Source organism: Athalia rosae, chromosome 6, assembly GCF_917208135.1.
Source record: "Athalia rosae chromosome 6, iyAthRosa1.1, whole genome shotgun sequence".
Lineage (NCBI taxonomy): Eukaryota > Metazoa > Arthropoda > Insecta > Hymenoptera > Athaliidae > Athalia > Athalia rosae.
The window spans coordinates 10,116,167-10,143,057 of record NC_064031.1 but is presented as its reverse complement, the minus strand read 5'-3'; the positions used below and the strand labels follow the sequence as shown (position 1 = coordinate 10,143,057).

General features: G+C 50.6%; 2 protein-coding genes across 5 annotated transcripts in view; one reads left to right on the top strand and one right to left on the bottom strand.

Annotated features, from left to right (window-relative positions):
- The window catches only part of LOC105688802 (hemicentin-1), a 42,441-nt gene that overhangs the window by 436 nt on the left and 15,114 nt on the right, over positions 1-26,891 (top strand). Inside the window, exon 1 of one of the 2 annotated variants that reach the window (XM_012405352.3) lies at positions 19,708-20,340. The exons of the other annotated variant lie outside the window; for it this stretch is intronic. Within the exon in view, the coding sequence (XP_012260775.3) occupies positions 20,280-20,340 (61 nt within the window). The 5' untranslated portion in view covers positions 19,708-20,279. Of the gene's footprint in view, positions 1-19,707; positions 20,341-26,891 lie in introns of those variants that run through there. 2 annotated transcript variants of the gene reach the window in all.
- Positions 92-17,917, bottom strand: LOC105688875 (neurotrimin-like). Of its 3 annotated transcripts, none has more exons than XM_012405507.3 (10): positions 17,416-17,917; positions 5,129-5,335; positions 4,678-5,051; positions 4,436-4,592; positions 4,060-4,338; positions 3,839-3,945; positions 3,550-3,745; positions 3,121-3,147; positions 2,552-2,678; positions 92-2,435 (listed from the first exon to the last, which is right to left on the bottom strand). In XM_012405507.3, exons 1-9 carry the CDS (start codon positions 17,465-17,467, stop codon positions 2,584-2,586), a joined length of 1,494 nt encoding a protein of 497 aa, XP_012260930.2. In that variant the 5' UTR covers positions 17,468-17,917; the 3' UTR covers positions 92-2,435; positions 2,552-2,583. The 3 variants fall into 3 exon arrangements, with proteins under 3 accessions (XP_012260930.2, XP_048513248.1, XP_048513249.1); XM_048657291.1 differs by lacking the exon at positions 17,416-17,917 and adding an exon at positions 6,116-6,257; XM_048657292.1 differs by lacking the exons at positions 3,121-3,147; positions 17,416-17,917 and adding an exon at positions 6,116-6,255.

The following is a 26,891-nucleotide window of genomic DNA, read 5'->3' as shown; positions in this document are numbered from 1 at the left end:
TTGCACACGATATTACGTAACTCTCAATGAGAATTACCCGGAGTTGTGAGAAGGGGGCAAAAAGATTATTGAAAAAATACCTGACCCGCGATGCTGTTAAACTCGTATATTTATCGTATGTTTACACGCACGTATCATACATATAATATGCAGTTGTATAGATTTCATAAACAAATATATCATCCGTATAATCTTATAGAGTGGTATGCGCTTAATGTTCTATGTACATACATACTAATTACCAGACTAATTACATAAGGAAGGCAACCGCAGGAAGCTGGGCCACATTGACCGATTATGATGCGTTACAATTATCACCACACACATCTTTCATAAGCACTTATACATTTATGAGTACAGCATAGGCACATTAAATAAACGCCCCTTCGCGTTTCGCTATCGTGAGATCTCATCTCCCAATATCTGAAATGGTTCCCATATTCTGTTTTTCATTTTTCTTATCCATTTATTATTTCTTTTTTTTTCTCTCCAACAAACTCGGGGACATTGAATATACGTGGCACGACAAGATCTGCCGAATTGACTATAAAATTTTTAAGCATAAAAAAATAAATCATGGATCCGTCACGGTATTTGCTATTGTTATTTTAAGTTCGCTTTTAATCATGGGATGCATAGTTTTTTTTTCTTTCGTTTTTCCCTAGTGTCTCAAGCACAGAGAGAAAAGAGATGTGGGGTCGTACTTAAATAATCTATCTTCTTCTATAGATATTCAGAGTCATACGTGTGTACATATAAGGCTGGGGGCAGATGTGACTTTGGACTTCGTAATAACATTCTCAAGCATAATGATATCATTTGTATAAATCTGTGCAATTCTAATGACGCGGCTAATTATAATTGGCAGAATATTTGAATCTCCTGCTATTTATTACGTTGCTCCGGGACGGACGGATCAGGAAAAAGTACGTTATACCACAGATATTGTTCGATATATCCATGGTTATACCATCGACCGACCGTCGCCCTTATTACAAACCGGGTCAGATTTCGTAGTGACCTTTTCACAGGGTGTTGGTCAGAGAGAACCGGAGTATTGCAAAAAAAAAAATAGTTTTTTTTTGTCATAATTTTACTATCTGCCGCATTTCCGGGCATTTTATTCCTTTGGTATTTCTATATAAGTATATGTAATTATATCCAAGACACCTATAGGCAACATTACTGCCCTATCGCTGCCGTACCTCTGTCCAGGGCTTGCACGCACCGGTTAGATGTATATTATCATTATTTTACTTAAATAATGAACGTCTGTCGGAACGTTAGGGATGAAAGCCACTAGCTGTTTCAGACGGGCGCGGCCCGTCACAAGCGACTCTCCTCATAAATTGCACCAGCAAAAAATTTCTATCAGTTTTCAAAGTCAGCCTATTTATATCAGCTAATGATTTTCCTCCCTTCCCCCGGATCGTCGGCCACTCCAAACACTGGCGTATGGTAAAAATCTTGACCATGGAATCTCATGGAAGCCTAAACGGTCGATTAATCTAACGATATGCTTATACCCTAAATAACGAACATGCAATATCTGTCAAGCTAAAAATAATTATATCCTTCGGTATAAATTTCAGATCAACAGAAGTTCGTTTTGGAGATTATTTGTTTCTCTTTTTTTTCTCTCTTTAAACTCACAGTATTAGATGCCTAGATAAAGTACCTATATATATATTACATCGTCGATAAAATTAAGAATAATAATATTAATTGCGATTGTCGAAACAATAAGAATAATAATTAATAGTAACATTAATTAATAATAATCGTAACAATTATCAGATTCATTAAAGTGCGTTTTTTTCTTGTTCTCTTTTTTTTTTTCATCAATTTTGAATCGCCATCGGCCGGCACGGGATACTTTATAGAAATAACCCGTTATAAGTATATCTGGCCCTATAAGTTATATTTTAATCCCCCCGCCCGTGATCCTCGGCTACGCACACGAGCATAAGGCACAGGTATCAGGTGAACTACGCGCATATCTTATGCGGTGTGGTATGAATAATTATTTCCATCTGTTTATACTGTTGAACGACGAAACGAACGCAGGAATAGCTGAATTTATCCTTAGAATTTAACGGACTTATATTCATACCTTTCACTATGACGTAATATATTATAATATAATATAGTATAATATAGTATAACATATGCTATAATATAATAAAATATACAAACATAAATCGTAATATTAAACATGGTATAGCTGACGAAGAACACAGGGTGACTAACGTCGTCTTCTCAGATGCGCATTATCTCCTTTTTTTATTTCTCTTCTTTTCTGTTTTTTTCTCTCTAATGTAGGTACGCTCGTGTATGTAAGTATATACGATACATACATACCTAAGTATACATGTTTAATATGTTCACCTGGACAGTCGAGACGACCGGTGTACGCTTTGGCTGTAGCAATTTATCTGCGATGTTGAAATAGAAAAAAAAAAAAAAAAAAAAAAAGGATAAGAAAAACGATTAGTAATTGACATTTAACAATTTTTAAACGAGTCCGATCGAAACTCGATCTGATACCGACCTACGAATCTTTGAGTGTCTTGCACCGCAGGATTAGAGATGCGTCGTGTAGACGTAAAGTGATGCAGCTAAAAGAAGCGCCCTCGACATGACGAGGGATTGCGTAGCTGACGCTCCAGATTTACCAGCTGTGATAAATTGAAAATAAAATTCGTTACGCGCGTGATACATGGAGTAAAAAGATATAAAAAGATATAAAAAGATATAAAAAGAAAAAAAAAAAAAAGGGAGAAGAATTATGATTTTGGCATAGAAATGCGACGTTCAACGATAGCCAGTTTTACAGCCGGTATACAGAGAAGAGTAGAGCGAAAAATGAGTAGTATAGACGCAGATACACGTCTACATAGAGACATAGTGATACATAGAGACATAGCCATATACATGAATTACTCAGCATATACATAATAGACACAGAGAGATATATATACGATAGAGTTGCACATAATTGCGGCAGCGACTGCAACCCACGACCAGGCATCAAGGCAATTTTATAATACGAAAAGAAAGGTCTAAAGTAGACGGATGAGATAACATAAAATAATAATCAACCGTTGGTGCAAAACGTACCAGTTTCCGGTTCTTCGGGTACAAATTCTATAAAAAGAAGGGTAAAAAAACGAAAATCAGGACATTGTGCCGATGAATAAAACACATTTCGTAGAAAACGATGGTCACAGAGAGACATATGCGTGCCGCGGGAAAAGAACAACGAACATTGGCGAAGAGAACGAGAAAAAAAAAAAAAAGAAAAAAAACTAAAACAAATCACAGTGTGAAAGGAAACGGCGGTGACTAATATCTTCGTGGTAATTTGTTTTTTTTTTTTCTCCCCCGCCTTACCGGCAGTTTCTTATTCATTTCTCCGACTCGATAGCGGAGGATACAATTTATCTCCAACTTTCGAACGACCGTACGCGTCGATGAATTTTTTACGTACAGTTGTAACTTGAATCGGGCTGACAATTACCGGTTAAATGATAGTGTCGATCGACTTACCACCGCTGAATTCGTGGGGAATTCGAGGTCGCGGCGACCAGCCGAAATTGTTCCTCGCCATCAGGACAGCTTCGTACGATCCCGGCTGAAGACCCTTCATCGGGTGTTCGACTTTGAAGGTGTTGCTCGTGCCGTCGTCCGTAGCCCTCGGTACAGCGACTTGCCAATTTTTCGCACCCTTTTGGCGGTACTCGAGCTGAAGCAAGGAAATTCAGACGATATCGCAGTTCTTCGAGCGAAAAATCTCCGGCTATAGTTGAGAAATATTTAAAAAAAAATGAAAACGCACCCTGTACTCCGTGATGGGAGAATAACTGGTGACGACCCATTCGATAATGGGAGTAACGTCGTCGTCGGCCACATGACCACCGACGAATTGGGCCTCCCTCGGAACGCCTGGCGATTAAGAACGAGGTGCATGAGAGGTGCGAATTCTTTGGACATTGGTTGAAATTTGGAGAAAGAATTTTTGAACACACAAAAAAAAAAAAAAAAGGTACTTCAACCGACCGGTAAGCGTAATGGTCCCTTCGGAGTTTCCCAGGGAGTTCGACGCCTGGCATCTGTACGATCCGAGATCCGATTCCTCGATATGTCCGAATACGAGAGTGTACTTGGTTTCCGTCGGTCCCTTCGTCTCGGCTTTACCCTGCTTGTAAACCACGCTACCGTTCCCCTTGTACCACACAACCTCTGCCTTCGGGTACGCGTAAACCCTGCACGTGAGTTCCGACTGTCTTCCCAATCCGGTGAACACGTACTCGGAGTCCAATTTTATCGTCGGAGCGTCTAGATCGACGAGTGGCAATGTCACACGTCGATTACAAGGTGTCGACAACGAGTAGATCGAACGGTCCTACCGTAAACTGACAATTGGCATACTTACGGGGCACCAGGAGTTCTATACCACCGAGTTTTGGGCTTTCATCGCCCGGCTCGTTTTCCGCGAGGCATTGATAGAGTCCCGCGTGTTTCAAGGTCACGTTACGAACCGTCAGAGAACTTCCGTCTTCGGGATACTTGTCGCTGATCAGCCTTTCGCCCTGCGCGAGACAAAACGGGTGTTCGTATAACGACCTGCACGCCTAGGGGAATTTCGAGTAGGTACTTTGAGGAAAAATCGAATACCCTGTGAGACCAGCTGATCTTCGGCTTGGGTTCCCAATTGGCTGTGCAAGAAAGCGTGACCTCCGAGTTCCGTTCGATTACTACCTGGGTACCCGGACTGACGATCAGCTGACGTTGTCGATTCGTCACCGACGTGACGGCGGTAGTCGTCGGTATCGCCGGTTCGTCGTAGAGCCGTACGGAGTGTACGATTTTTTCGCGAGGTTCGCTGGATATCGTGCAAATGTAGTAATCCGAGGAATCGTTCGCCCTGAAATCGTAGATGACCAAGCTGTTGTCTTTCAGTCTAACGATACGGTGGGTCTCCGAGGTGTAGGCGGTATCGTCGGAGTAGAGCAGTTCGTTGCCCCGCTGCCACAGTACCAGGACATTCTCTGGGGATAAAATTGATTGGAGAGGGGTTCCGAAGGGTCGACCTTGTCGATATCGAGTGTCGTCGTTTTATACGAACTTGCGTACGAAACGTTGCAGGGTAGCTTGATCGCCTCGCCCAAACGGACCCGGAAATTTTGACCCTTGTTGTGGATGTGGGACGGCGGCTCGGTGGACGCGGTAGCGAAATCGGATTCCTCGCGGCCCGCTGCCTCGGGCTCCTCGTCGTAGTCCTCGTCACCCGGGTAGTCGAAATCGCCGTCCTTGCGGGAAGGTTTGCTCTCAACTGGGACACAGAAAGTATTCGAACATGGTTGAAGACTATTTTCGTATAGCGCGGCTCGAAGCCCGTACAAGCGTAAATAAACAGAGATGTCGACAGCGGATACTGGAGTGACCGTGACCGCGTTATTAGCCTCTTCTCTCTGTCCCCGGTAACAACGAGGGCGAACCGGGTGGGGCCCTCGCGTCTCCGCTTTGATTGAAAACAGATCGGCGATAACGCCGCGCGGCTCTCGAGAGCGTAGCCCCCCCCCTTCCCCCGATCGTCCGACCTACCCTCGACCTCGGAGCGAAGAGACGACCAAACGAGCTCATATTTCACGCTAGCCCTCGCCGCGTCGCGACGAAGGACCGCACGCACCGGGGGTGAAACTAGGGCAAGCAAACTTCTGCCCATTCGCTCCACCGCACCCCCATCCCCCGTTGCACGGCGAACGGACGAAGGTGGCCGCCCCGCAGCTCTCCGCTGTAATTCAGGTGCAGGGTGTGTACGCCGAACGACGAACCCCTTCGACGAGAATTGCCGCGGTGCACGCGAGCCGGTACCGAAGGTAGAACGGAGAACGGTGGAAATTATTGTTATTATCGAATCAGTTCGAGGCGCGATTTAATTGTCGTAATTATATATATATGTATACGTATGTCATCGCGAGCTCGGCTATATTACGATTAACGGTGGGCGGATATTACGTGGAGCGAATATAACGCTTAACGCTTCGGTCATCGAGGTCTGACTATCTCCGAATAAAAATTATACGGTATATGGTATATAGTATATACTTACGCGATGCATCAGATACGCGAGGATGACTCCGCGATCGGTCATTATTTATTCTTAGATTGTCCGAGAGACCGGTGGTGAACGTTATAACACGCCGTACGGCCGCCGCGACGGTGTGCATAAACTACTACTAACCGCATAATTATACTATACGTATATACATATACGGAGTATCGGCATTGAGTTAAAGGTGATGCGGTTTTACGTTACATACCGACACGACTACGTGGTATACTCACTAACTAGCAATGCGGAAATATATGGTAATATGCATAACCGCAGAAGCTATCGTCGCGTGATTCTTCGAAGGCTGAAAATCATCCCTATTTAAGTAAGATAAATCAGACGGAATAACCGCGCGCCAAATTAATCAGAGAGCGAGGACTCGCACTGTTCTCCGTACTCATGTACAAACGATTCCTCCCTTTCTATACATACATATCGTTTCTTTTTATCCGCGAAGGGCCGGCTGTCGCCGGAGATCTGGGTTAAAATGGCCGTCTGCCGCCGCGTGCGGCTACCCCTAACGACGCACCGGCGCGCACCAGGCGGGCGCCTCGTTGCGTTTTACCGAGCACACGCGCCCTCGCCCGACGACCCCCTCGACAGAAGCTGTGGCCCGGAACGCCTTCGAGTTTTTTTTTTTTTCCTTTTTCAAACCGCCAGCTGGCCCTCGCTCGTGCGGGAGGGGGATGAAAAAGAGACGGAAGACGCGCCCTTTCGGTCCCCTGGGGGGCCGAAGTCCGTTCGGGGAGAGCGGCTTTTGTTTTCGCCACAGAGGTAAGTTTCGCGTCGGGCACGTAGAGACGAAGAGGAGTCGGGAAGTTCGGCTGGGACACGCCCGTCAAATATTTTGACTTACGGTGAAGTCATCGCAAAAGTAACCGTACAGCTAGCTTTGCGAAAGCCTCGTAGTTCACCGCCGGCGAATCGCGCGACCAAAAAAGTCTAGTGTATGAGCGATCGCGCGATGACGCTATATTACGCGACAAAACTAATACTGATGTCATCGCGAACGAGTTTGTGTACAGTAACGTATGAATTTGGATCGCAGCGTGTGCCTATAATCGCGTGTAACGCGCGTTTATACAACTTACGTACGTCTCACCGCTGAATCATCGTCGGCGCAATTATCAATTCAAGGAAATTTCGGTTCGCGATGAAACAAGACTTTCGTTATGGAAGCAAACGATCCGTCGTGTTTCTATAAGCGAAACGACACGCGCTTTGTCAAGCGTCGCGATTCCGGGAGCTTTCCACTCCGCGAAGATTACACGTTCTTTTATTTATATTTATTTATTTTTTTCTTCTCTTTCTTTGTTCTTTTTTTTTTTATACAAGGCGCAAACGCCACCCCCTTGCTCTCGTGTACCCGTACAGCGCCGCGTTGGCGGGATGATGTAATTTCCGAGCGGCATTTCACGGGGCGTTAATGGCTCACCCCCCCATTGATTCTCGTCGTCCCTGCGGGTGACGCGCGTCGTACGCGTGCACGAGGTGGTTGGCGGGTACACCACTCGTCCGAATACGCTGAAACTCGGTCGTGGGCGAGCACCACTATATTTGGAACACCTGATAGGGAAAAACCGTGTTGCGTTGCCGTTGCCGTTTGCGCGTCGCATTACAATATCTGTCCATAATTTATGCGTGGAGAAACGTCCGCTTCTGTGTATATCGATGGAAATTTGATATTTATATGAACCGGACACGGGTATGCGGAGCGCGTTTGCGGGTGACGGACGCGAAGCGTTACGAAAAACCGGCGTACGCGTTCTTAACGTGTCGGAAAATTGTTTCGCCGTCGGGTTCCATCGGTCGCGATTGCCGCATCCGAACGTCGCACGCCGACGGTAAACACCATTACACGACGTCGTACGTAACCGCGCGTGCAACGACACGCGTCGTTCCGAATCCAATTGTTTGCGGTATCGACGCGACGCGCAGCTGCTGCTACACGTTATTTGAATATCGGTGTACGCGCTCAAGGCGCCGGCGAACGCTGATTACCTTAAATTATAAACTCGGTCGCACTCCGTTTCTCGACGATCGCGCTCGATGATCGCAACCGAGACGTACAAATAATAATCGAGTTTCCCCGAAAAGAAGAATTCGAAATTGGATCGCTTCGATCGTTGGAAATTTTCCGCATTTTCCTCCGGTTTGTCAACGGTATAAACGCGTACGTATATCGAGCGTCGTAGGCATTGCGACGTGTACGAGCGAGAGAGAGAGAGAGCGTCGGATGTGCGGCAATAGGTACGAAAATAGGTTGGCCGAACGAGCGCGTCTGCTGTTTCGCCCTTCCCATCTCCGCGGCACTGCCCTGCCCTGCCCTGCCGTGCCTAGCTTCTGTGTATATACCGTATATAGCGTAGGAAAAGATCGGACGGGATTCTCCCGCTACACGCCAATTATTTCCCTATTTATTCATCGATCCCCGAGGCGCGAGTAGAGCTGCTGCCACGGAGACGAGGAGTGTCCCCCGTTAAACGACCGTCACCCAAGTGACCTCCGCCCGTCCCATACGTCTCCAAAACTTCTCCCTACAGTTGCTCCCCATTGTGCGACGCCTACGTTGTCGCGATGTGTATATATATATATATATATAGGTATATATAAATGTTGATATCGTTTCGCGGTCGCGGCGTCCTTGACCAAGGTACCTATATATAAAACAAAGGTCCGCAATATTCCGCAGAGACATTTGTATTCATCGCACGAGGTTGACGAGGTCGCGACGTCGGGGGTGCCGAAATACCGTCGCAAAGGGTAGGCGGCGTGGATCGTCGATTCGTCGATCTGTCGATCTGTCGTCCGCCCCCTCCTGGAATTTTTCCGAGAGCGAAAAATAACCGAGAAAACCGCGAACATATGGCGGGGTCCGACCGACGGATATCCGTCGTTAGCGATAGATAGAAACCGATCGCAGATGACCAATATTGTTCCATCGTACGAGGGGATCGACGAACATCGCGTTCTGTAACTATAAGTGATCGTTACGAGCGACGTTCCAACGCTACGTGAAAGGAAAAACTTGCGACGTCATCGCCCCCGTTACCTAACTCGATTTACCAATTACAGCTGAATTTCACGCGGCTCAAGAGACTAAAAAACTAATTCGAACGATAAAACCCTCCGGAGCTCACGAAACTCCGTCGTCGAAACTCTGAATCACACAATCGAGCGGACATTTGATGTACACCGAGCGTGCTCATGAGTGAAATATATGTAAACGAGACGCTATCTGATTTAGATTCTCGCTAAATATCCCTAGTCGAATTTTACAGCAGCGCGACAGCGGAGGTGGGGGGATCGCATCGACCGGCCACGATCTGTTATGATCCACGGCGTTGTCACCTCACAAAACTGACACAGCCATTCAACGATGATTCAACGATAAACGAGACGCGTTGGCAGTCTGAAGGAGTTATCAGTTAGAAGTTAGCGTGCAATTATTATCCTTAATGCGTCTCGTTCATTGTCCTTTTCTTACAACACTCATTTCGAATGCATCAATGGCAAGTGTCTACTCTGTCGTCGACGGGGATCATCCTATCCTATTTAATTCGCCATGTCATTTCTCTGACCAAAATAACAACATCGGTCGTGGTTTCTACGATATTATCGACCGATAGATTCCAATATTTTCGGTAAACACGCCGTAGATCGTAACAGATCGTTGCCGATCGATGCGATCCCCCCCACCACCGCTGTTGCGCTGCTGTAAAATTCGACTAGGGATATTTTGCTTGAACCTAAATCAGACAGCGTCTCGTTTGCATATATTGACACTTATGAACGCGGTCGGTGTACGTATCGCGCGCTCGACGCCGCCCCCTAGGCGCTTTCCGTGGCTCGATCCGACGAAATTACGCGCTTACGTACCCCTTCGATTCCACTCACGAGTCAGTGGAGTAACGAGTAGCAGTGGGTCAACGGTGATTGTAACCACCGCGCGGTAACGTCGACGCGGTGGCGAGGAGATGGTACACCGCGTGTGTGCGAGGCTCCGAGGATACGTAGGTAGGGTATAATACAAGGGGGCGTGTACCGGTCTAAATACGGACTGGGTCACCAATTGTGTTCTAGCTGCACCGACTGCATCAGCGAGCGAGCGAGCGAACGCCCGCTCGTTCGTCTGCCGCAACGAAATTTAGAGCGAGCGACTTCCGCGGGCCGACTACGTCGTGCGGGTTATAGAGATGCGGAGAGAACGCCGCGGGTTTTCGTCTATAAGCCGCACTCGAAAGCGAAGGTTGCCCCCTTCGGTATTTTACGGAAATAGATTATTGTCTGAACGTTATACGTATTCCCGAAACGAGCAGATGCCCGACTTTCATCGTCAATAGGCGCGCCGTAACAACCGCCTGGGCTCCTATCGCAACGGACACGTGAAAAGCTTCCCTTTTTAACGGCTCGCACCGCTGCGCAACGCGCCATTTCGCCTTATCAGATCCCCGTCCGCGAGCCCCTCCGTACACCGTACCGCACAGCGGTTTTTTCTACACATCCGCGACCCGAGCGGACTGACCCCATTCACGAACGCTCTTTGTTTTTCGTTTTTGCCCCCCCCTCCCCCCCCTCAGTCTCATTTTCACCCGCAACATTTTCCATTAATTTTTCGATCCCCGGAACCGAGGGTCATTTATTTTTTCTTACGTCGCACAACCGATCCGTGTCCGTCTGTGTCTGTGTCTGTCTGTCTGTGTGTGCGCGCGTGTGACGTATACGCACAATGGTATTTTTTTTCATCGTCACTGACGATCTGTACGCACACGGTCATCGCGGGTCGCTGAAGCGCGGGAGCCGAATTACAGAGGCGGAAGCGGAGGTTCGATCCTGCGGTGCGAAGGGTCGCCGTCCTACACGGTGCCCTGGACGGCGGCGGCGGGGAGGTCAGGGGGGGGGGGGGGGGGGGGGGAAACCCGACGGAATGCCGCCGCGGGCGGCGGTTCAACGCCCCGGTATCCGTACAAGAGAGACGGTCGAGAGCATCTTCTGCGATTTTGCGGAGTTCGAGGTGTACCCGGCGCGTTCGATCCGCGTCGTCGTCCCGCAACGCGTAACCCGACGAAAAACCGTCGACGACCGGAAACGCTGGCGATTCGAAAGAACGTCAACTGCAGAGGGATACGAGCGCCTCGGTCAACGATTCGACTCACGCGGGCTGCGGGGCGCGCTCACGCATAGATTCAATTAAATCTAATTACAATAGGCAACGGTCACCGTCGCGCCGCTACCTAGACCCATGCCCGTAACGAGAAAGGGGCCACGTTTCGGTGAACCGTTAACGGAGAGACGCGTGCGGGTTAGCCGATCGTTCTTATAGCGATTCGAAGGGAAAATTAACGATCCAACGTAGAAACGACGAAGATCCGTCGCCGTCGCTATAACGTAACGAGGGGGAGGGGGTTTTCGCGGATCGCGCGCGCTCCGCGTACAACAAAGCCGGTGTGTATATGTATGTATACAACCGTCGGTTTCTTGCCGATGCCGCGCGGTACGACAACCTGCTCTAAGGTACGAAGCTAGAGCTCTACCGCCTTATAGGGCAGGTCGTTCCGGGAGACGCAGGTGCAGCGGGTTATTCCGCTATAGACGACCGAGAGGAGATCGCAAACAACCGACTCTCGGAGAGTAATATAGCCGGGGCCTCGCGACGACGATAACCGAGCGGAGTAGGGACTCTTATCTCTCGCCCCCCCCCCCCCCCTCCCCCCGCTCCCCCAGGTAAAACAAGCTCACGGAAGGTAGAAAGGGGGGGAGGTCGCCGCATCCCCGCGTCTCGCGCGACGCCCTACGATTCCGAGAGCTTTCTCGTATAAAGCGTTCGTTTGTTACCACTCGGTCTGTACTATACCACCCGACCGTTTCGTCCTATACGGAGGAAATCTCGCTCGCTCGCTAGCTAGCTAGCTCGTTCGTTCTATCGCGCGCCTTCGGGTTCCGGATAGGTATAGTCGAGTACCACCGGGCCTGTATTATTTTTACACCGGATAATACACGGGATGCACGACGACCAGATTCGACTGTGCGTGTGCGCGCGTGTGTATACGTACGGTACACACAAGCGTCGTTGTGCATCCAGATAGAATTTATTTATAGGGTAGGTTGTACGGACGCACCCCGCCGATCGTTCGGAGTTATCTCCTATACATGTATATCAACGTTGCGTTCTTTTCGTTATTATTTTACCGGTAATCGTTTCGCGAATCGAGTGGGGGAAAATCGAATGGGAAGGAAGCGCTAGGGCTCGTCGAGAGTCTCGAGGAGCGAAATAAATGAAACGACTGGTGAGTACGTGGAGGAGAGAAGAAGAAAATAAAAGTGGACGTGTATATAATATAGGTGTAAACGAACGGCGTGTCAATATCCGGTACCCCGATAAGAGTCCCTCGCCCCCTACCTCGTTTCGAAGAATGTTTTTCTTCGAAGAATGTGTTTTTGATATACCTCGTACCTCGCGTATACTCTTGGAATAATATATTTATCATTCGGTACGAAATTCAGAGCGCATTTTTAATGTACCCCGGGTGGGGTACGTCGCTCTTAGAATGATACCGCGTGTATACCTTGCGCCGCGAGCAGACGCGGGCGGACGCACGCTGTAAATTAGAAGCTTATCGCTACCCGCATGTACGTACGTACCGTACAGGAGTACGAACGGAAGACGAAAGACAAACGTGGATACCGATAGCGAGGCGGGGAGAGGAAAAAAAAAACGAAAAGCGACCGATGAATAAAAAAGTAACGAAATCATGCCGCATTCGCAAAACGGCTGCACACGAGGTCGTACGGTTTCAACGAAATCGGGAGACAGGGATCTCCGGATGAATTACGGACCTTCGCTGAATCGCGGCGAACGCGAAGTGGGGGGGTGAGGGGGAGGCGGTGACGGTATATACAGAGGAGAAGAAAACTGACGAAACGAGGCATGGTCAGCGTCGACCCAAATGCCACGGAGGAATTTTAGGCGGTGTTTCTCGCGATGACGTGATCCCTCGTCCCGCTCGATGTCCGCGTGCCCCATCACGGCTGGACGGCCGCGTTTATAATTAGTTCGCGTCCTTCCGTGACATCATCGACTTTTCGATTGAGCGACGACGCCACCGACGCTGCCTAACGCCGTACGAATACACGAGTTATTTCCCACTATTTTCGGACATCCTAAACGAGAACGGAGTTCTAGCAGCTCCGCAATACCGTTGGATTTTCTCGCGTTTGTAGAAATTTTGCGCGGCTAGCGCATACGGCGTAGAGAGAGAATATTTCGACGGGTAGGTAATACCTGACGGGTGCAGAGACGAGGTTACGGACGACGTGGAGATGGACCGCGCGATGACGCGAGGCCTGCGGTGCGACCTGGAAATCGAATCGCGGAGCTTATCGCGCCTTCTTTCTTTTAACCGTAAGCATAAACGCCTGCGGGAACACTCGGTGTACGTATATATCGCCGTATACATACATACGTACGTATACATCGTGGATGCAATACGCCCGCAGCGAGCGCACACCGTCCGCGTGAACGCGCTGTACGTAGAAACGTCCGTCGGTTGTGCGGGGGTTACGTCATTACGTGTACGGTATATGTATACGTATACGATATTACGCGAGTTTCGTTCGTTCGACAAAGCCGACACTTCGTCGGTTGGGAAACTTCACTTTCGACCGTTCACCGAGTCCGCCCGACGCCGCGATGGGCAGGGGCTGAGGGGGGGGGGGATAGTTTGTTAATGAAATTGAGCGTTTCCGTTAAACAGCCCTAAACTGGGTCGCTTTTCGACCACTCCAAGCGTTTCCCCCCCCCTCGTTACGCGCGTGTAACTTACGGCGCGCCGTGTAGATGTACAGTTTTATCGTACGTTAGCCACCGTACCAGCCTCAGACTAGGGTATTCCGATCGCGTACACGGGGTACCGGGGTACGCGAACGAGGCAACGCACATGTCGCGTTCGACTTCTACCGTCCTCCCCCTTCCGCGGTGGACGGGGTACTCGAGGTAGCGTCATACCTCACCGTACACGAAAATTCCGGCGTAGGGCGCGGTAGAATTATCGACGGAAAGCGCGTCGAGTCCGAGCCGAGCCCCCCCCCCCCAGGTTAATGGAAAATAATCATCGACCGCGCAATAGGATCTACGAACGACATTCGAAGATCCTTGACCGGAGTGTTGTGAAAAACAGCCTCGCGATCGGACGGACACCTTATCGAGCGAGGCTGCCGCCCGGTCTTACGTCCGCGTTCGTCGTTCGTGTACGTATATCAGCCGGTTTTCTGGCCTCACGTTCTTTGATCGTTTTCGACACTGGATTCTAATATAAATATGTAACGTGTGTTTGTGTATGCGGCGGTATCGTTGCGCAACCGTTACTGGTTCCCCCCATTATACATACACACAAACACTAACGCACACCTATACGTACGCCGCCGATGCCGCGCGCAGCGAACGCCGCTAAAAATTCTTCCCTCCGCGTAGCCGCGCTCAGCAGTCGATCCCGACGCGATAGACGAAGGCGATATTTTTAGCCGGTTTTCACGCGGGACACCGGCTCCGCGCGAACGCCGGTTGTAAGAGTGATACGAGTATCCGATTTCGATCGAAATTTCACAATTCCCCGATGCACCCGCGCGGTATCCGCTACATCTCCGTTCCATAACGCACATCCGACTCGTGTCGCGTTTCGCCCGGGGGGAAGATCTGATTTTTGTCCGAAATATCCGTGATCTGAAGCGGTGCGATTTTTTCCGATAAACTTTTCCGGGGGTAAAACGAAAGAGAATTTTACGATCGGGTGCATCGGCGAGCGAGCGAGCGTTGCGTTTCTGTTGTTGATTGTTATTGCACAATCGGTAGGCGGTGAAGCGATATCAGAACTGGTATCGTTATCGTAAAATTTCAGCTATCGAGTTCAGAGGTCAGTTTCGTCGACTACGCGAGATGCAGCGCGCGCGCGCGCGCGTTTGTCTCGCTCATCCCGAAAGCGAGTGCAGCAACGGCGGCGGCGGCGTGTGTACGGCGCAACGTCGGAGTCCCGTAGAGCTGTACGCGTGTTCTCCTCGGCTAACGCATTGCGATGAATAGAGAAACGCAACGGCGGGATGATTGCCGGAGGAATTCGCGGCCTACTACCACTCGGCCCCCGATGACCCAGCCCGGCAGCCCGCGTCTTTCCGATGCAATCGCGCTGGCGCTTCTTCTACTGCTCCTCCTCCTCCTCCTCATCCTCCTCGTCCTCCTCATTCTCGCAGGAGGAATGAAAGGAGTCGCGGCGAGATGTGGCATAGGAATGCGAAATATCGGTTTGAATAAAATCGCGGACGCGAGGGTATGCTGAATCGGACTCTCCTATCCTCGTTCCCGATGTTCGCTTACCCCTACCGTTCCCCCCCGTTTTCCTACTCCTCGTTCCCTCCGTATGCATGTACGTAATAGCGGCACGTTCTCGCTCGGCACCGCCTCGTCAATAAGACTCAATTGCTTAATTACCGGCTCAGGCAGGCCCGTGAGCTTAACGGGGACACGCGTACAGTAATCGCGTCGGATAAACCGGGAAAGTAGGAGGAATGGGCTCGCTTACGTTGGCGGAATAGAGAAATTCCATCGAATCACGATGGATTACACGCGATCGCTAAATGGGGCACGGTCTCACGCGTATCCTCAGGGATAACCAGAAGCCACGCTCTAAAAAAATCACACGGAAAGAACCGTCGTTCCCGTCGATATCGGCCCGCATCCGAAACTCGAAAGGATCGTAAAACCGACTACCGACGGGTCGCGGCGACGACGACGACGACGACTGAACGCACGCGTGCCCGTTTCGCACCTGGCGATGACCCTAGGTAAGAAAACATTCGGTGATCGCGCGCTTTTCGAATATACGTACGTATACAAGCCATCGGCTAGTAGTTCAGCGATTAAATTTAACGTCGCTAGAGTACAGCCGGGAATAAAATCTCCTACTGTGTTATATACCGCGTACGACGAACGTGAAATTGCGCCGACGTAACGTACCGAATATCTTTTCCCATAGCGGGGCGGGGGGGGGGGGGGGGGCGACGCAGCGAAAGGATAACTCTCATAACATCGTTATGAAACCGCGGGCGAAAGAATAGGATAAGAGGAGGAGAGGAGGAGAGGAGGAGGGAGGGGGAGGGGGGGAGGGGGGGGGGGAGATAGTCGAACGCGAAGATTCCGAGCCGACGACAACCTCGAATATCTCCTCCGCGATCGAGACCTTCGGCCACGCCGTTCGAATCTCTCGATCGTCGTACAGGTGCGCGTGTCTCTCCGACGACCGCCCACGCGATTCGTCTCTCAGATTTTCCAATCGCCCAAAGCCTCACCAGACGTTAGAGCTTTGTTCGACTTTAACTCGCGTGCCGCGCGTTTCGGCGTAATATCCTCGTTGCGGCCGAGTCTCGTAAAATCGTCTCCTTTAACGGAGTCCAACATCTGCCTGACTCGGACGCGCAGCCGGACGCTGCACGGGATTCCATACCTGGGAATTTTTCAAACGTTTCGCCGGCGGCTCCGTTCGTCCGTCGTACCTGCGGTATACACGGTACATTCGGTCTTCTCTTACCTTTGTTACCGTTACAGCTGCGGAGGTGAGCAAAACGCGGGGACGTCGCGCTTACGAACGCGAGAAACGAAAGCGCGTCGTTAAGGACTGCGGCGGGGTCGCATCGGTCGTCGTCGTCGCGCGTAACAACGTTACAATTTCGTTCGTTTACACGCTACTCGATTCTCGCCGTTGGGGCGACGCGTTAACCCGACGGACTTTCAAACTCGGAATGACGAATGCCTGATCGCAATTACGTCGGGGTCAAGTGATCGAACGAGCGCGGAGTACGACGCGAGACGGGACGCCTGGCAGCGGTTTGTACGTACCGGCGATCCCGATCGACTGTCCCTATAGAAAAAAATTCCGATGTTCGCGACATGCGAAACGATACGACGATCGTCGTCGGACGCGGATATCGTTCGTCACCTGCGGGGATCGTCGCGGTAACGAGCAGGAGTAACGCCGCTCGGTGGGCGTATGGAACGATTGAAAGAATCAGATCCGAAGCTGCTAGGGGAATAGAAGAGAAAAGAAAAAAAACAAACTACAACGACCCCCCATGTATATCGCGTAACTAATAATAACGATAATCGAAATTCTAATGGGCGTATACACACGTTCGTCTCCCTGACGTAACGCGCGGCGCACGGTACGCGCGTATAAGTGTAACACCAGATAACCAAACAACGCGTGCACAGCAATAGAATAAATTATTATTATTATTATTATCATACTCACCGTTCGCGAGAAAGAGTATCGCTAATAGACCCGCTAGATACGCGGTCCGCATGGCGATGGTTCGGCTGTTTTTCCTTGTTCTCGATTATTTATTTTTTATCTATTATCCGAAACTCTCGTCGGAGATCGGAACCGGATCGTTATCGGCGCACCGTTCCACGCTCTCTTCGCACCTCCGCGACCTTGAGGGGGGTGGGGTGGGGTGTTGGGTTGGTCGGGTGTTGGGGGGGTAATGTGATAACGGGACAACTGGACCGTCCGCGTAACTATCGGCCACCCTTTTCGACCTTATCTCCGCAGGCTGCACACGCGTAAATTTTCACGGTTGGCTGGTAACAGTTGAAAATAACGATAACGCTGTAACGTGGACGTTTAACGGCCAGTCGAGAACTTGTTCGGTGGCGGCGGCGGCCGGGCGCGCGCGTCATTCACGGAGTACCGAGTGGAACTGAACGGCGAACGTGGAACTGAGTGAGGAGGCCCCCGTTTCGAATTCTGAGGCGAAGAGCGAGCGGTGAACTTGGCGATCCGTGGAGAGGAGGAAGAGAAAGAGGAGGTGGAGGTGGAGGAGGTAAAAAGAGGTGGATAACCACCGATGGAACTTGCGCGCGCGAGGATGCGCGTCGTTTACGATTCCGACGCGCCAAAGTACCGCGAAGCGTCGATGGATGGAATCCCCCCCGGTGGTACCTATAATCCCTTTTGCCTCCCGGTACTGAGATCGTCGCGCGATCGACGATTGCGATCGTAACGCGGAATTTTTTCGCCGCTTCGATTCGCGAGTATCCCCTCGTTACTCTTTACGCGAGGTGGATAACGATTGAGAAAAACTGCCGACCACGAAGCGTCGAATCTCCCGTCTTTGAAATTCTCGTAATCGGTCACGCCGATGGATCGTTAAACTGCGAACCGCGTTCATTCACGAAACCTGCAAACCCGTGCTTGGCAGGTAATTTTGTACGACTCTTGTTCCGGAAGAAAGAAAAAAAAAAAAAGAAACAAAGGGATTCCACCTCTCGCTCGGAGCAGGTAAACGTCCCTGCCAGGTGCAACAACGAATACGGCGTTATTACCCCCTCGGGACTTATCTTACGACAAAGTCCGACAATCGTTGGGCCCGGCGAACAAGGGAGCCTCTGTTCTTTCTCGGATAACGTCCTTCTCTATAGTCTGGCTTCTGGAGGTCGGCAAAAAGAGGGGGGGAGGAGAAAGAAGCGGCGCGCGGATATTATCCCATACCCTTCTTCAACAGGTGCGATTCACGGGGGTGAGGAATTTTCCGCGTTGCAGGCGGATCGATGACGCGCGTAGTCGGTAAGAGGGTGGTGCGTCGGAACGATGGCGGGTAGGTAAACCGTGTGCCGACGTCGGTACCGACAGGAAATCTCGTTCCGCGTTCCGTTCATAGGTAGGTAGCGCGGTGCCGATTCGTGCGCGGCCGATCGTCCCTCGTACGTACCTACGTTCAATAAACGGGAGATGAGCTTCGCGTTTCGGGCAGCGCGTGTCGCGTAACCTCCGCGAAAAGACGGGCGGATTTTTTTTTTTCACTCGGAAGCCCGAGGGACCCCGATGTACCGGCTCACGTTCCGGACTCGCTTCGTTCAGAGGGTGAGGATACCGCGGCGTAACGCCGTCTTTTTACCGCCCCTCGTACGGACCGCCGCACCTGTAGCCCCGGGGTGAAAAAAAAAAGGGATCGTCGCCGATCAAACCGAAAATCATTTATATATTAAGCTCCAAGCTCCAACGATTTCGCACGTCTGCACGCTAACTCGAATTCCAGACGAATTTACCCGAGGGCGAACGGAGGGGCGACGGAGTCGGTTTCGCGTAAAACTTCGAAACGATCGTTGCCTCGATTTCTTATCGCCCTCCCGCAAGTAATTCCCGTGTCACGGGGATCCTGGAAACTTGGAGTCACTCGATTTACACGCGTGAAAGGTAAAGCGAACGGACCCAAAGTTTTTCCGGTGGTAAAATTTTCGTTTTTTCTTCAATTCTTTCCATCCCCCGACGGGACTGGATTTCTCCGGCTATCAAAGGACATAGCTTCGCTAGATCCGGACCGCAATTTTAATCGTTGATGTACGGGCGGTACGATACTCTCGGTTTTGTGTGTGTGTATATCGAATCGGGATGAAATCTCGATGGAATATCGGCGGTTCGCAGTTTGTGTTCGGTTTATAAACGCGTGGAGTGAGTGGCGCGGTCGCGACATCGTCCCTCCCGCCCCCCGCCCCCCGTCCCGGTCCCGTCGTACCTACGGGGAGTCGGTGCTCTGGACCCCGGCGTGATGCCGACAGTCGAAGTCGAGACTCGGCGCGCAACGTTCCGCATTCTGCTTTGGCGGCGGTCCACCTCGCACGGGGCCGATATAACGAAGAAGACAGCGGCAACGCACGAACTCCGCTCATTCCCTTACGGTCGGCCGAGCACCTCTCACCACCCCCCGACCCCCCGCCTCTGCCGTTATCGCCTCCTTTGAGCTCTACCGCGTACACGCGTACCGCGGAATCGCGGAGTTTTCCCAAAACTTTCCCCATACCCTCCGACCCCCCCCGAAAGTTTGAAGTTTGTCCTTCCTCCGAAGCGAACGACGACGACGAAACACGCGTCGATTATTGTCTCGTGGACGATAACGACGTCGTGCCCCAGAATCGACGTGCAGTTTCGCACGATAGAACATCGCCGAAGTTTTGCCGGCAACTCTCCGCCGCGCTCGTCCGTTTTCACCTAATCGCCGCAGATCTCGAAGGTCCGCGGACGCGGTACACCTGCGGAGGAACGTTCACACTTCGCAACGGCATCTCCCTTGAATTAATGTAGGACAAACGATAAGAAACTAGCACCGTCAGATAAGGATGGTACCGGTGTCGTACCGCCTCCGTTTTCTATTACTGCAGCTGGTGGTGCTCGGCAACGGTGAGTCTCTTCGGCATGTCCGATCAACGCCCCCTTCCGATCCTGCGACGTCGTCCGCCCTTCGTCACCCGATCCGATATCGTGGACTCTTTTCGTTTTTCTTCCACTTCTTCATTTTTTTTTTTTTTTTTCTTCTTCTTCTTGACTTTTGTTTTGCGGGTATCGGTGCGCGTACAGTTGTTGGTAGGTAGTATTGAGGAAAAGTAGCAATTTTCCGTCGCTGGAAGCGCGCGTTAAAATCTCTGCATCGCGGGCTATGAGCAGGTATTCGAGTGAACGCGGGTGGGGGGGGGGGGATGAATTCCCTCCGAGAGCGAGTGGATCTATTTCCTTTTTACAAGATACTAGGAAAATCCCAGCCGTAAGTCGCAAAGGCGTTTTACAACGTGAACCGTTACATACATACATACATACGTATATATATATGTATACGCGGTAAGGGGAGCAGGTATTTATCAATGGGCCATTTCCGCGGCCTGATTGTGAAACTTCGAGTGAAACGACGACGTTCAATCCGTATAATCCTCGTCGGATACGTATATACGTACCCGGAGAGACACCCCCAGATTTCCCGTTTCGTCCTATACGATCGCCGATTATCCGACGTCGGACTTGATTCAAATTACAGTCAATGTATACCTATGGCTAAATATCCGCGATTCGTTTTCTTTCGTGCGATATGAATAACCCGTACGGGTGTATACGGTATACGATCGTCGATATATGTATTAGTAATTAACGCGTAGATCGATCAGTTCTGAAGAACGGGAAAAAAAAAACCAATCTCGAGAAAATTATAAAGTTACACACTCGATCGTACGTCTATTACATTCGTACGGCGTGACAAATAAATCACCGAAATTCGGTGAGGTAGATTATTTTCTCTCTCCCCAGCTCTCCCCAACGCCGCCTCGTTTCTTTCTCTGTATCTATAGTTTCAGCTTTGCATACGTATGTACGTACGTATCTATGTATATCTGCGATATACATACACGACGCGAGAGCGCGGCATGTGAAATCGGTTACAATACACGAAAAATGGTTTTGCCATCGAACAGCGGTAGCGGCGTCGCTGTATTACCACCACCGCCGCCGCCGCGTTGTTACGATCGGACGGTGTCCGCGATGATGAAATTTTTCGCCTGGACCCGTCCCTTATCCGTCCGCCTCGGCGCTCGCAAAATCAGTGAACGTTGCCGGCGGGCAGCGGCCGGGGGCGGGATGCGGGGGGGAGGGCGCGGGGGGGCGCGGGGGGGCGCGGGGGATAAACGGCAGATAATCCGGGTGCCTCTGATTGCGAAACACCGTCCGTCCACCCGTTTCGTCCGTCCGTCCGTCCACCGCATCAATACCCTCCGACCATCCCCCCATATTCCGTTACCTTGACGTAGAAATCAATCGGTACAACGGACTCCACAGCGTAGGTGGGACCCGGTACCGACAAACTCCCACCACCTCCACCCCCATTCCCACCCCCCCGATACGCCACCCCCCGATACGCCGCCCCACTTTATACTCTCCGTTGTACGACACACGTCACGCATCGACGGACATATACATTTGCTCCACATGCGTTCCACGTATATCACCCTATATATATATATATATATTATATCCGTATATAATGGATTATCTATTTTCATGCGCGGGTGTGAGCGCGATGCACCTGTACGTTGTCCCTAAATTTCGTCGGTACTGCACGTTCGACGTGTGAATCGCTAACATCGCGCGGGACGTGTGTATGCGTACGTCATACTTCTTGCGGGTCTACGATTGCTCGTGCTCGGTCGGTGCAGGGTGAGAGGGCCGAAGCGAAGAGGGTACAGAGGGTGGGCAAAGTGTATGAAATGAGGGCTTCGAAAGGCGTCGCACTTTCCCGGAGTATATGAGAGCGGCGCCCTTCGACTCAGCCCAAGGGGTGCAGCAGTCGTTCGCCCCGACGTATAATATACCCGTGAACCTATGAGGTACAAGTATTACAGGTATAGCTTCGGGGCACTCCGGAGACGCGTACGTTATACCCGTGTCCACGTTTACGCGCGTATCTTAGGAATTGCTACGAGTGCGACGTCTTTTTCTTTTTTTTTAGCTTGTTTTTTGTTTGTACGGCTTAAGCGGATATTGGCGATATATCGCCGTCCAGTCGAACGCGAATCGCCGCCGCTCCGTTCGCACGCGCGCACGTCGTTCGTCGTTTGTTTTGTTTTGTTTTTTTTTTTGTTTTTTTGCGTTCGTTCTTTTTCGAACCACCCCCCCCCCCCCCCCCGCCGTAATTTGTTTTGTATATAAAGGTCCACCCGCGAGTGCAGATTCTGTCCGTTCCAGGCAACGGTCTGTTTCTGGTTCGTGTTTAGTCAGGTACAGAAGGTGTGTCTATATATATACATATATATATATATATGTATACGTACGGTAGGATATATATATATATATATATATAGGTATGTATTTATACCTACGTGACGTTGGATTTGCATAACGTCCCTGCAAATTGTGAATGCGGCAAGCTTTGGAAATAAAATATGCACCGCTATTCCCGAGGCGTGGCACGGGCACACCAGAGGCGAGAGAACCCCGCAAGAGGAAAGAGGAAAGAGGAAAGAGGAAATAGGAAGGAGGAAAAAGTAAAGGGAGAAAAGAGGCGAGAGAGAGAGAGAGAGAGAGAGAGAGAGAGAGAGAGAGAGAGAGAGAGAGAGAGAGAGGTAGGTGCGAGGAAGGCGTCACACCGGGATGTGATTTAAGGGGTTGCGCGCGGGCAAATAAATTTTACCGAATCCATCGGGCTGTACGGGAAACTCGGCGACTACGGGAGCAAAGAGAGAGACAGGAAATGAGGAGAGGAGGAGAGGAGGAGTAGAAAGAAAGAAAGAAAGAAATGGAAAGAATTCGAGCAGCGGAGGTCCCGCACTCGGAGCAACCGTACCGAGTCTCGTAGGCCCGGAAAACAATCCGTGTGTATTGTATAGCAGGGGGGGGTACGCGTGCGGAGACACCGCGGAAATCGTGACGGCGGGGTTTCGTAGGGGACCCGGCGACTACTTCCCTCGGCTCCGTAATTATCGGACATTCGTCGTACGCCGTTCGGACCCGTGGAGATGAACGGCGTACACCGGCCGGCCGGCCGGCCACCGCACCGCACCGCACACTCCGGTCCACGCGCATTTCTCTACCACCCTGTCACGCTCCGTCGAATCCCTACAAAGCTATACTATACACAGGGTGGATGGATTCCGGCTCCTGCACAATCGGACGATGCAGGTAGCCGATATACATGTATATGTATACATATATATACATATAGGACCGAACCGCGCGCGACGTGCGAACACCAAAGCCAACGTATCCGACGGTAAAATACAAGCGCGACCGTTCTACCGGAGATAACGGTGGACAAAAATTGTCCAGAAATTCGCCGTACGGATACCGATGAGCCCGTAGCCTCTGTAATTTCATCGTTGCGTACCGGTACTTTATTTCGCTTCTTTTCTTTCTCTCATTTTTTTCTTTCTTTCTTTTTCTCGTCATTCGCCAATTCAACTCGCTTGATTGTTCCCCGTATACGGTCTCGCAGCTCGCGCCGCACTCACCTATTTCGTTATAATCGCGTACGGCGTGCGTTTGGGGTGGGGGGGAGTAGGGGGGGTGTCGTCATTAGGAGAGGGTCTCGCCGCGTTCACGCGCGACTGAAGTCACAAGGGTCGCGCGCGTACGCGACGTACGAGTAGAAACGACCGGCGAAACCTGCAGTTATACGTACATATATCCCGTTTTCATATGTATACCCGGCGCTTATGTGAAAACGGGAATTGTGGAGGAATATAGTAACGCCAGGTTTACGCGCATTGACTCTCCGAGGGTTTCGTTCTACCGGCTACGGTGCAACGGCGTTACGGATTCGTTCCGCACGCGACCCCCAACCCCCCAACCCCCTTCGCGCGCGCCGTTCGTCGCACAGAGCTGACGATGCGTTTAATTAAACCGCGGGGTGTGGGTGGCCCGCCGGCCCCCCCCCCCCCCCCCGACGGTCGTACCGGGTATTGTTTCTACCGCCTGAAAAGTCATGTCCTTACCGCGCCTGTCGTTTCCGGTTTGAAAAAAAAAAAAAACCCCGCGACTCCTCCGCACGAACCGACGTCGTTACGTGTGCACGATAAGTTCGTCGCAGTTCCGCGCTGGGCCAAATCGTTGTTGCGAAGCCGTAAAAAATTTCGCTCGTATACACGTATAGGTATATAATGGAGATTCGCGCGCACGTGTAACGCCGGTATTACAAACGGCTCTGTACGACGCATACATATATAATATATATATATATATATATAATCTATTATATATAGCGAATTCAGACGTGACGATTATGTTATTCCGCTTTTTTCATCTTCTTCGCGATTTTATATCACACACGTATACGCGTACACCGCGTTATAGCGTGTGTGCGCGCGGTTGTTTCGGATAGTCGAGAATTTCCTAGTTTTTCAACGGAACCCACGGAGTCGGTATTCAATTATGCTACGAAATTTCGTCTCGTTATATAGTATCGATATTGTGGATGCTCGTTACACGTTAATATCGCGATATCGCGATACATATACATATGCATATATAGGTATATATATATATATATATATACGCGCGTTAAGGATGATCGCTTGTGTGCAGCTCCCGCGCTCTATTTATATATTCGCGTGTAATAATAGCGTAGGAAATTTGCGGAACATGCCGCGCGTTACGTCGCACCGTAGCGGGCTTTCGATTTTAGGGGATGCGCGACGGGAGCCGTGACGCGTCGTCGTCATTTCCAGAATCCTCCGCGCGTTTCGAGCTTGCGCCAATATTGATGCTCGCAAAATACGCTCTAATACGCTGTAATGCGCCATTATTGCCGAACGGGGACGACCGCGGGGCGACAGGGGGCGACAGGGGCGACAGGGGCGACAGGGGTGGTTACGGGGGTCCGCTACGCTCGTCCTCCGTCCATTAAACCGCCGCTATGTACGTACAAAGTACCGAACCACCTCTACACCCCCACACCCCCACACCCCCCACCCCCCCCATACATATACGGATTCACGCACACGTACACATACCGACGCTTCGGTAACGCCGGTGTACACGGGGTGACTACTCCCTGCGTTGCCTCTCTTTATCTCACTTACTCCCTCCCTCCCGCCCTCCCTTCCTCCCTCTCGCTCTCTCTCTCTCTCTCTCTCTCTTTCTCATTTTTCCTATTTAAACACATAAAAACAAGCAACGCCGCTGATGAGCCACGTATATTTCATACCGACGACGACCCCGAAAAGACGAAAGCATGTAACGAAAAGTGAAACGAAAAAAATGAAACAAAAAAAAAAAAAAATAAAAAAAAACAAAAAAGCGACAAAAGATAAGTGAAAAAAATGACAAAATGAAAGACCCGAGGAAAAAAGGAGCAAAAAGGCACCACCTTCAGCCTTGGTATAAAAAAGAATAGAGAATATATAGGAAAATTTCAGCTCTTTGATCGACACAATAGACCCGACGTGCCACCCCACCCTTCCCCACCTGTACCCAAGTCATCTGCACGATGCCGCAATACTTCGGTGAAGAATCTCTCGAAATTTTTTTATTGTAATCGAAGAACGGGGGGGTTGATTCGGTGTGAATTTTTTCGACTGTCGGCGAAAAATTCGATGAGATGCATCGGAAGTCGGTGTTCAAAATCGTCTTGCGTTTACATGGCGCGCTCGCGCGCGCTCGGCTATACCTACACCCCTGTAGGACGTTCGTGTGCCGTGAGGGATGGACGGGAAGCCGGATATTATAAAGGGGATGGATACATGCACACGCCCGTGGATACAGGAGGTATACGTGTACGTATAACGCGTGGTGTAACGCGTATACCGGCCCCTGCGCGGAAAAGGTCCCGTAATTAACGCTAATTGGCCCCGGACGTTTGACTCGCACGCCGCCGCCGCCGCCGCCGCCGCCGTATCCCCGTTCTCCCTCTTTCGCCCAACCGGGCACCGTTCGACTAACGATGAACAAATATTTGACGGTCCACTCCTCTAATCCCCGAACTCCCGATCCGCTCGCGTAACGCGCGTCTCGCTGCTTTTTTCTCTTTTCTTTTTTTTCCTTTTTTCTCTTTTCTTTTTTTCTTTCTTTCTTTTTTTTCGCCATTTTTATATAACAACCCGGACGAACAGCGTAACGCGATCGCGCAGCGCCTGTCGTATGTGGCCGACGACGTTCCACGTATCTCGTTATTGTTTCATAGAACGCACGGTGCGTGCGTTACATGTACAAACCGGCGCACAACCTGAAAAGGTTAGATTATCGGCTCTCGCCGAATTTTACTATCGAACGGCGATAGGAAAAGCTGGGAAAACGTACAGTGCGACGCGGTACGTGATGAATCCGTCCATTTGGCTAATCGGACGACCCGATTGCGCGTCCTCCGATCCCCGGGGTGGGGTGGGGCGGGTGGTGGTAGCGCTGACGTACGCATATCCGATATACGTATAATGTATATCCGGCTGGCGCACACGCGCGTCCAAATATCCAGCGAATTT

Bases quoted from the DNA above. Each gene is read 5' to 3' on its own strand.
- LOC105688875 (XM_048657291.1), bottom strand. From the start codon at position 6,233: ATGCACACCGTCGCGGCGGCCGTACGGCGTGTTATAACGTTCACCACC. The intron at 5,336-6,115 runs GTAAGTATATAC...TCTGTGTCCCAG, and splicing joins TCGCGTATCTGATGCATCGC to TTGAGAGCAAACCTTCCCGC. The intron at 3,746-3,838 runs GTGCGTTTTCAT...TCCTTGCTTCAG, and splicing joins CTCCCATCACGGAGTACAGG to CTCGAGTACCGCCAAAAGGG.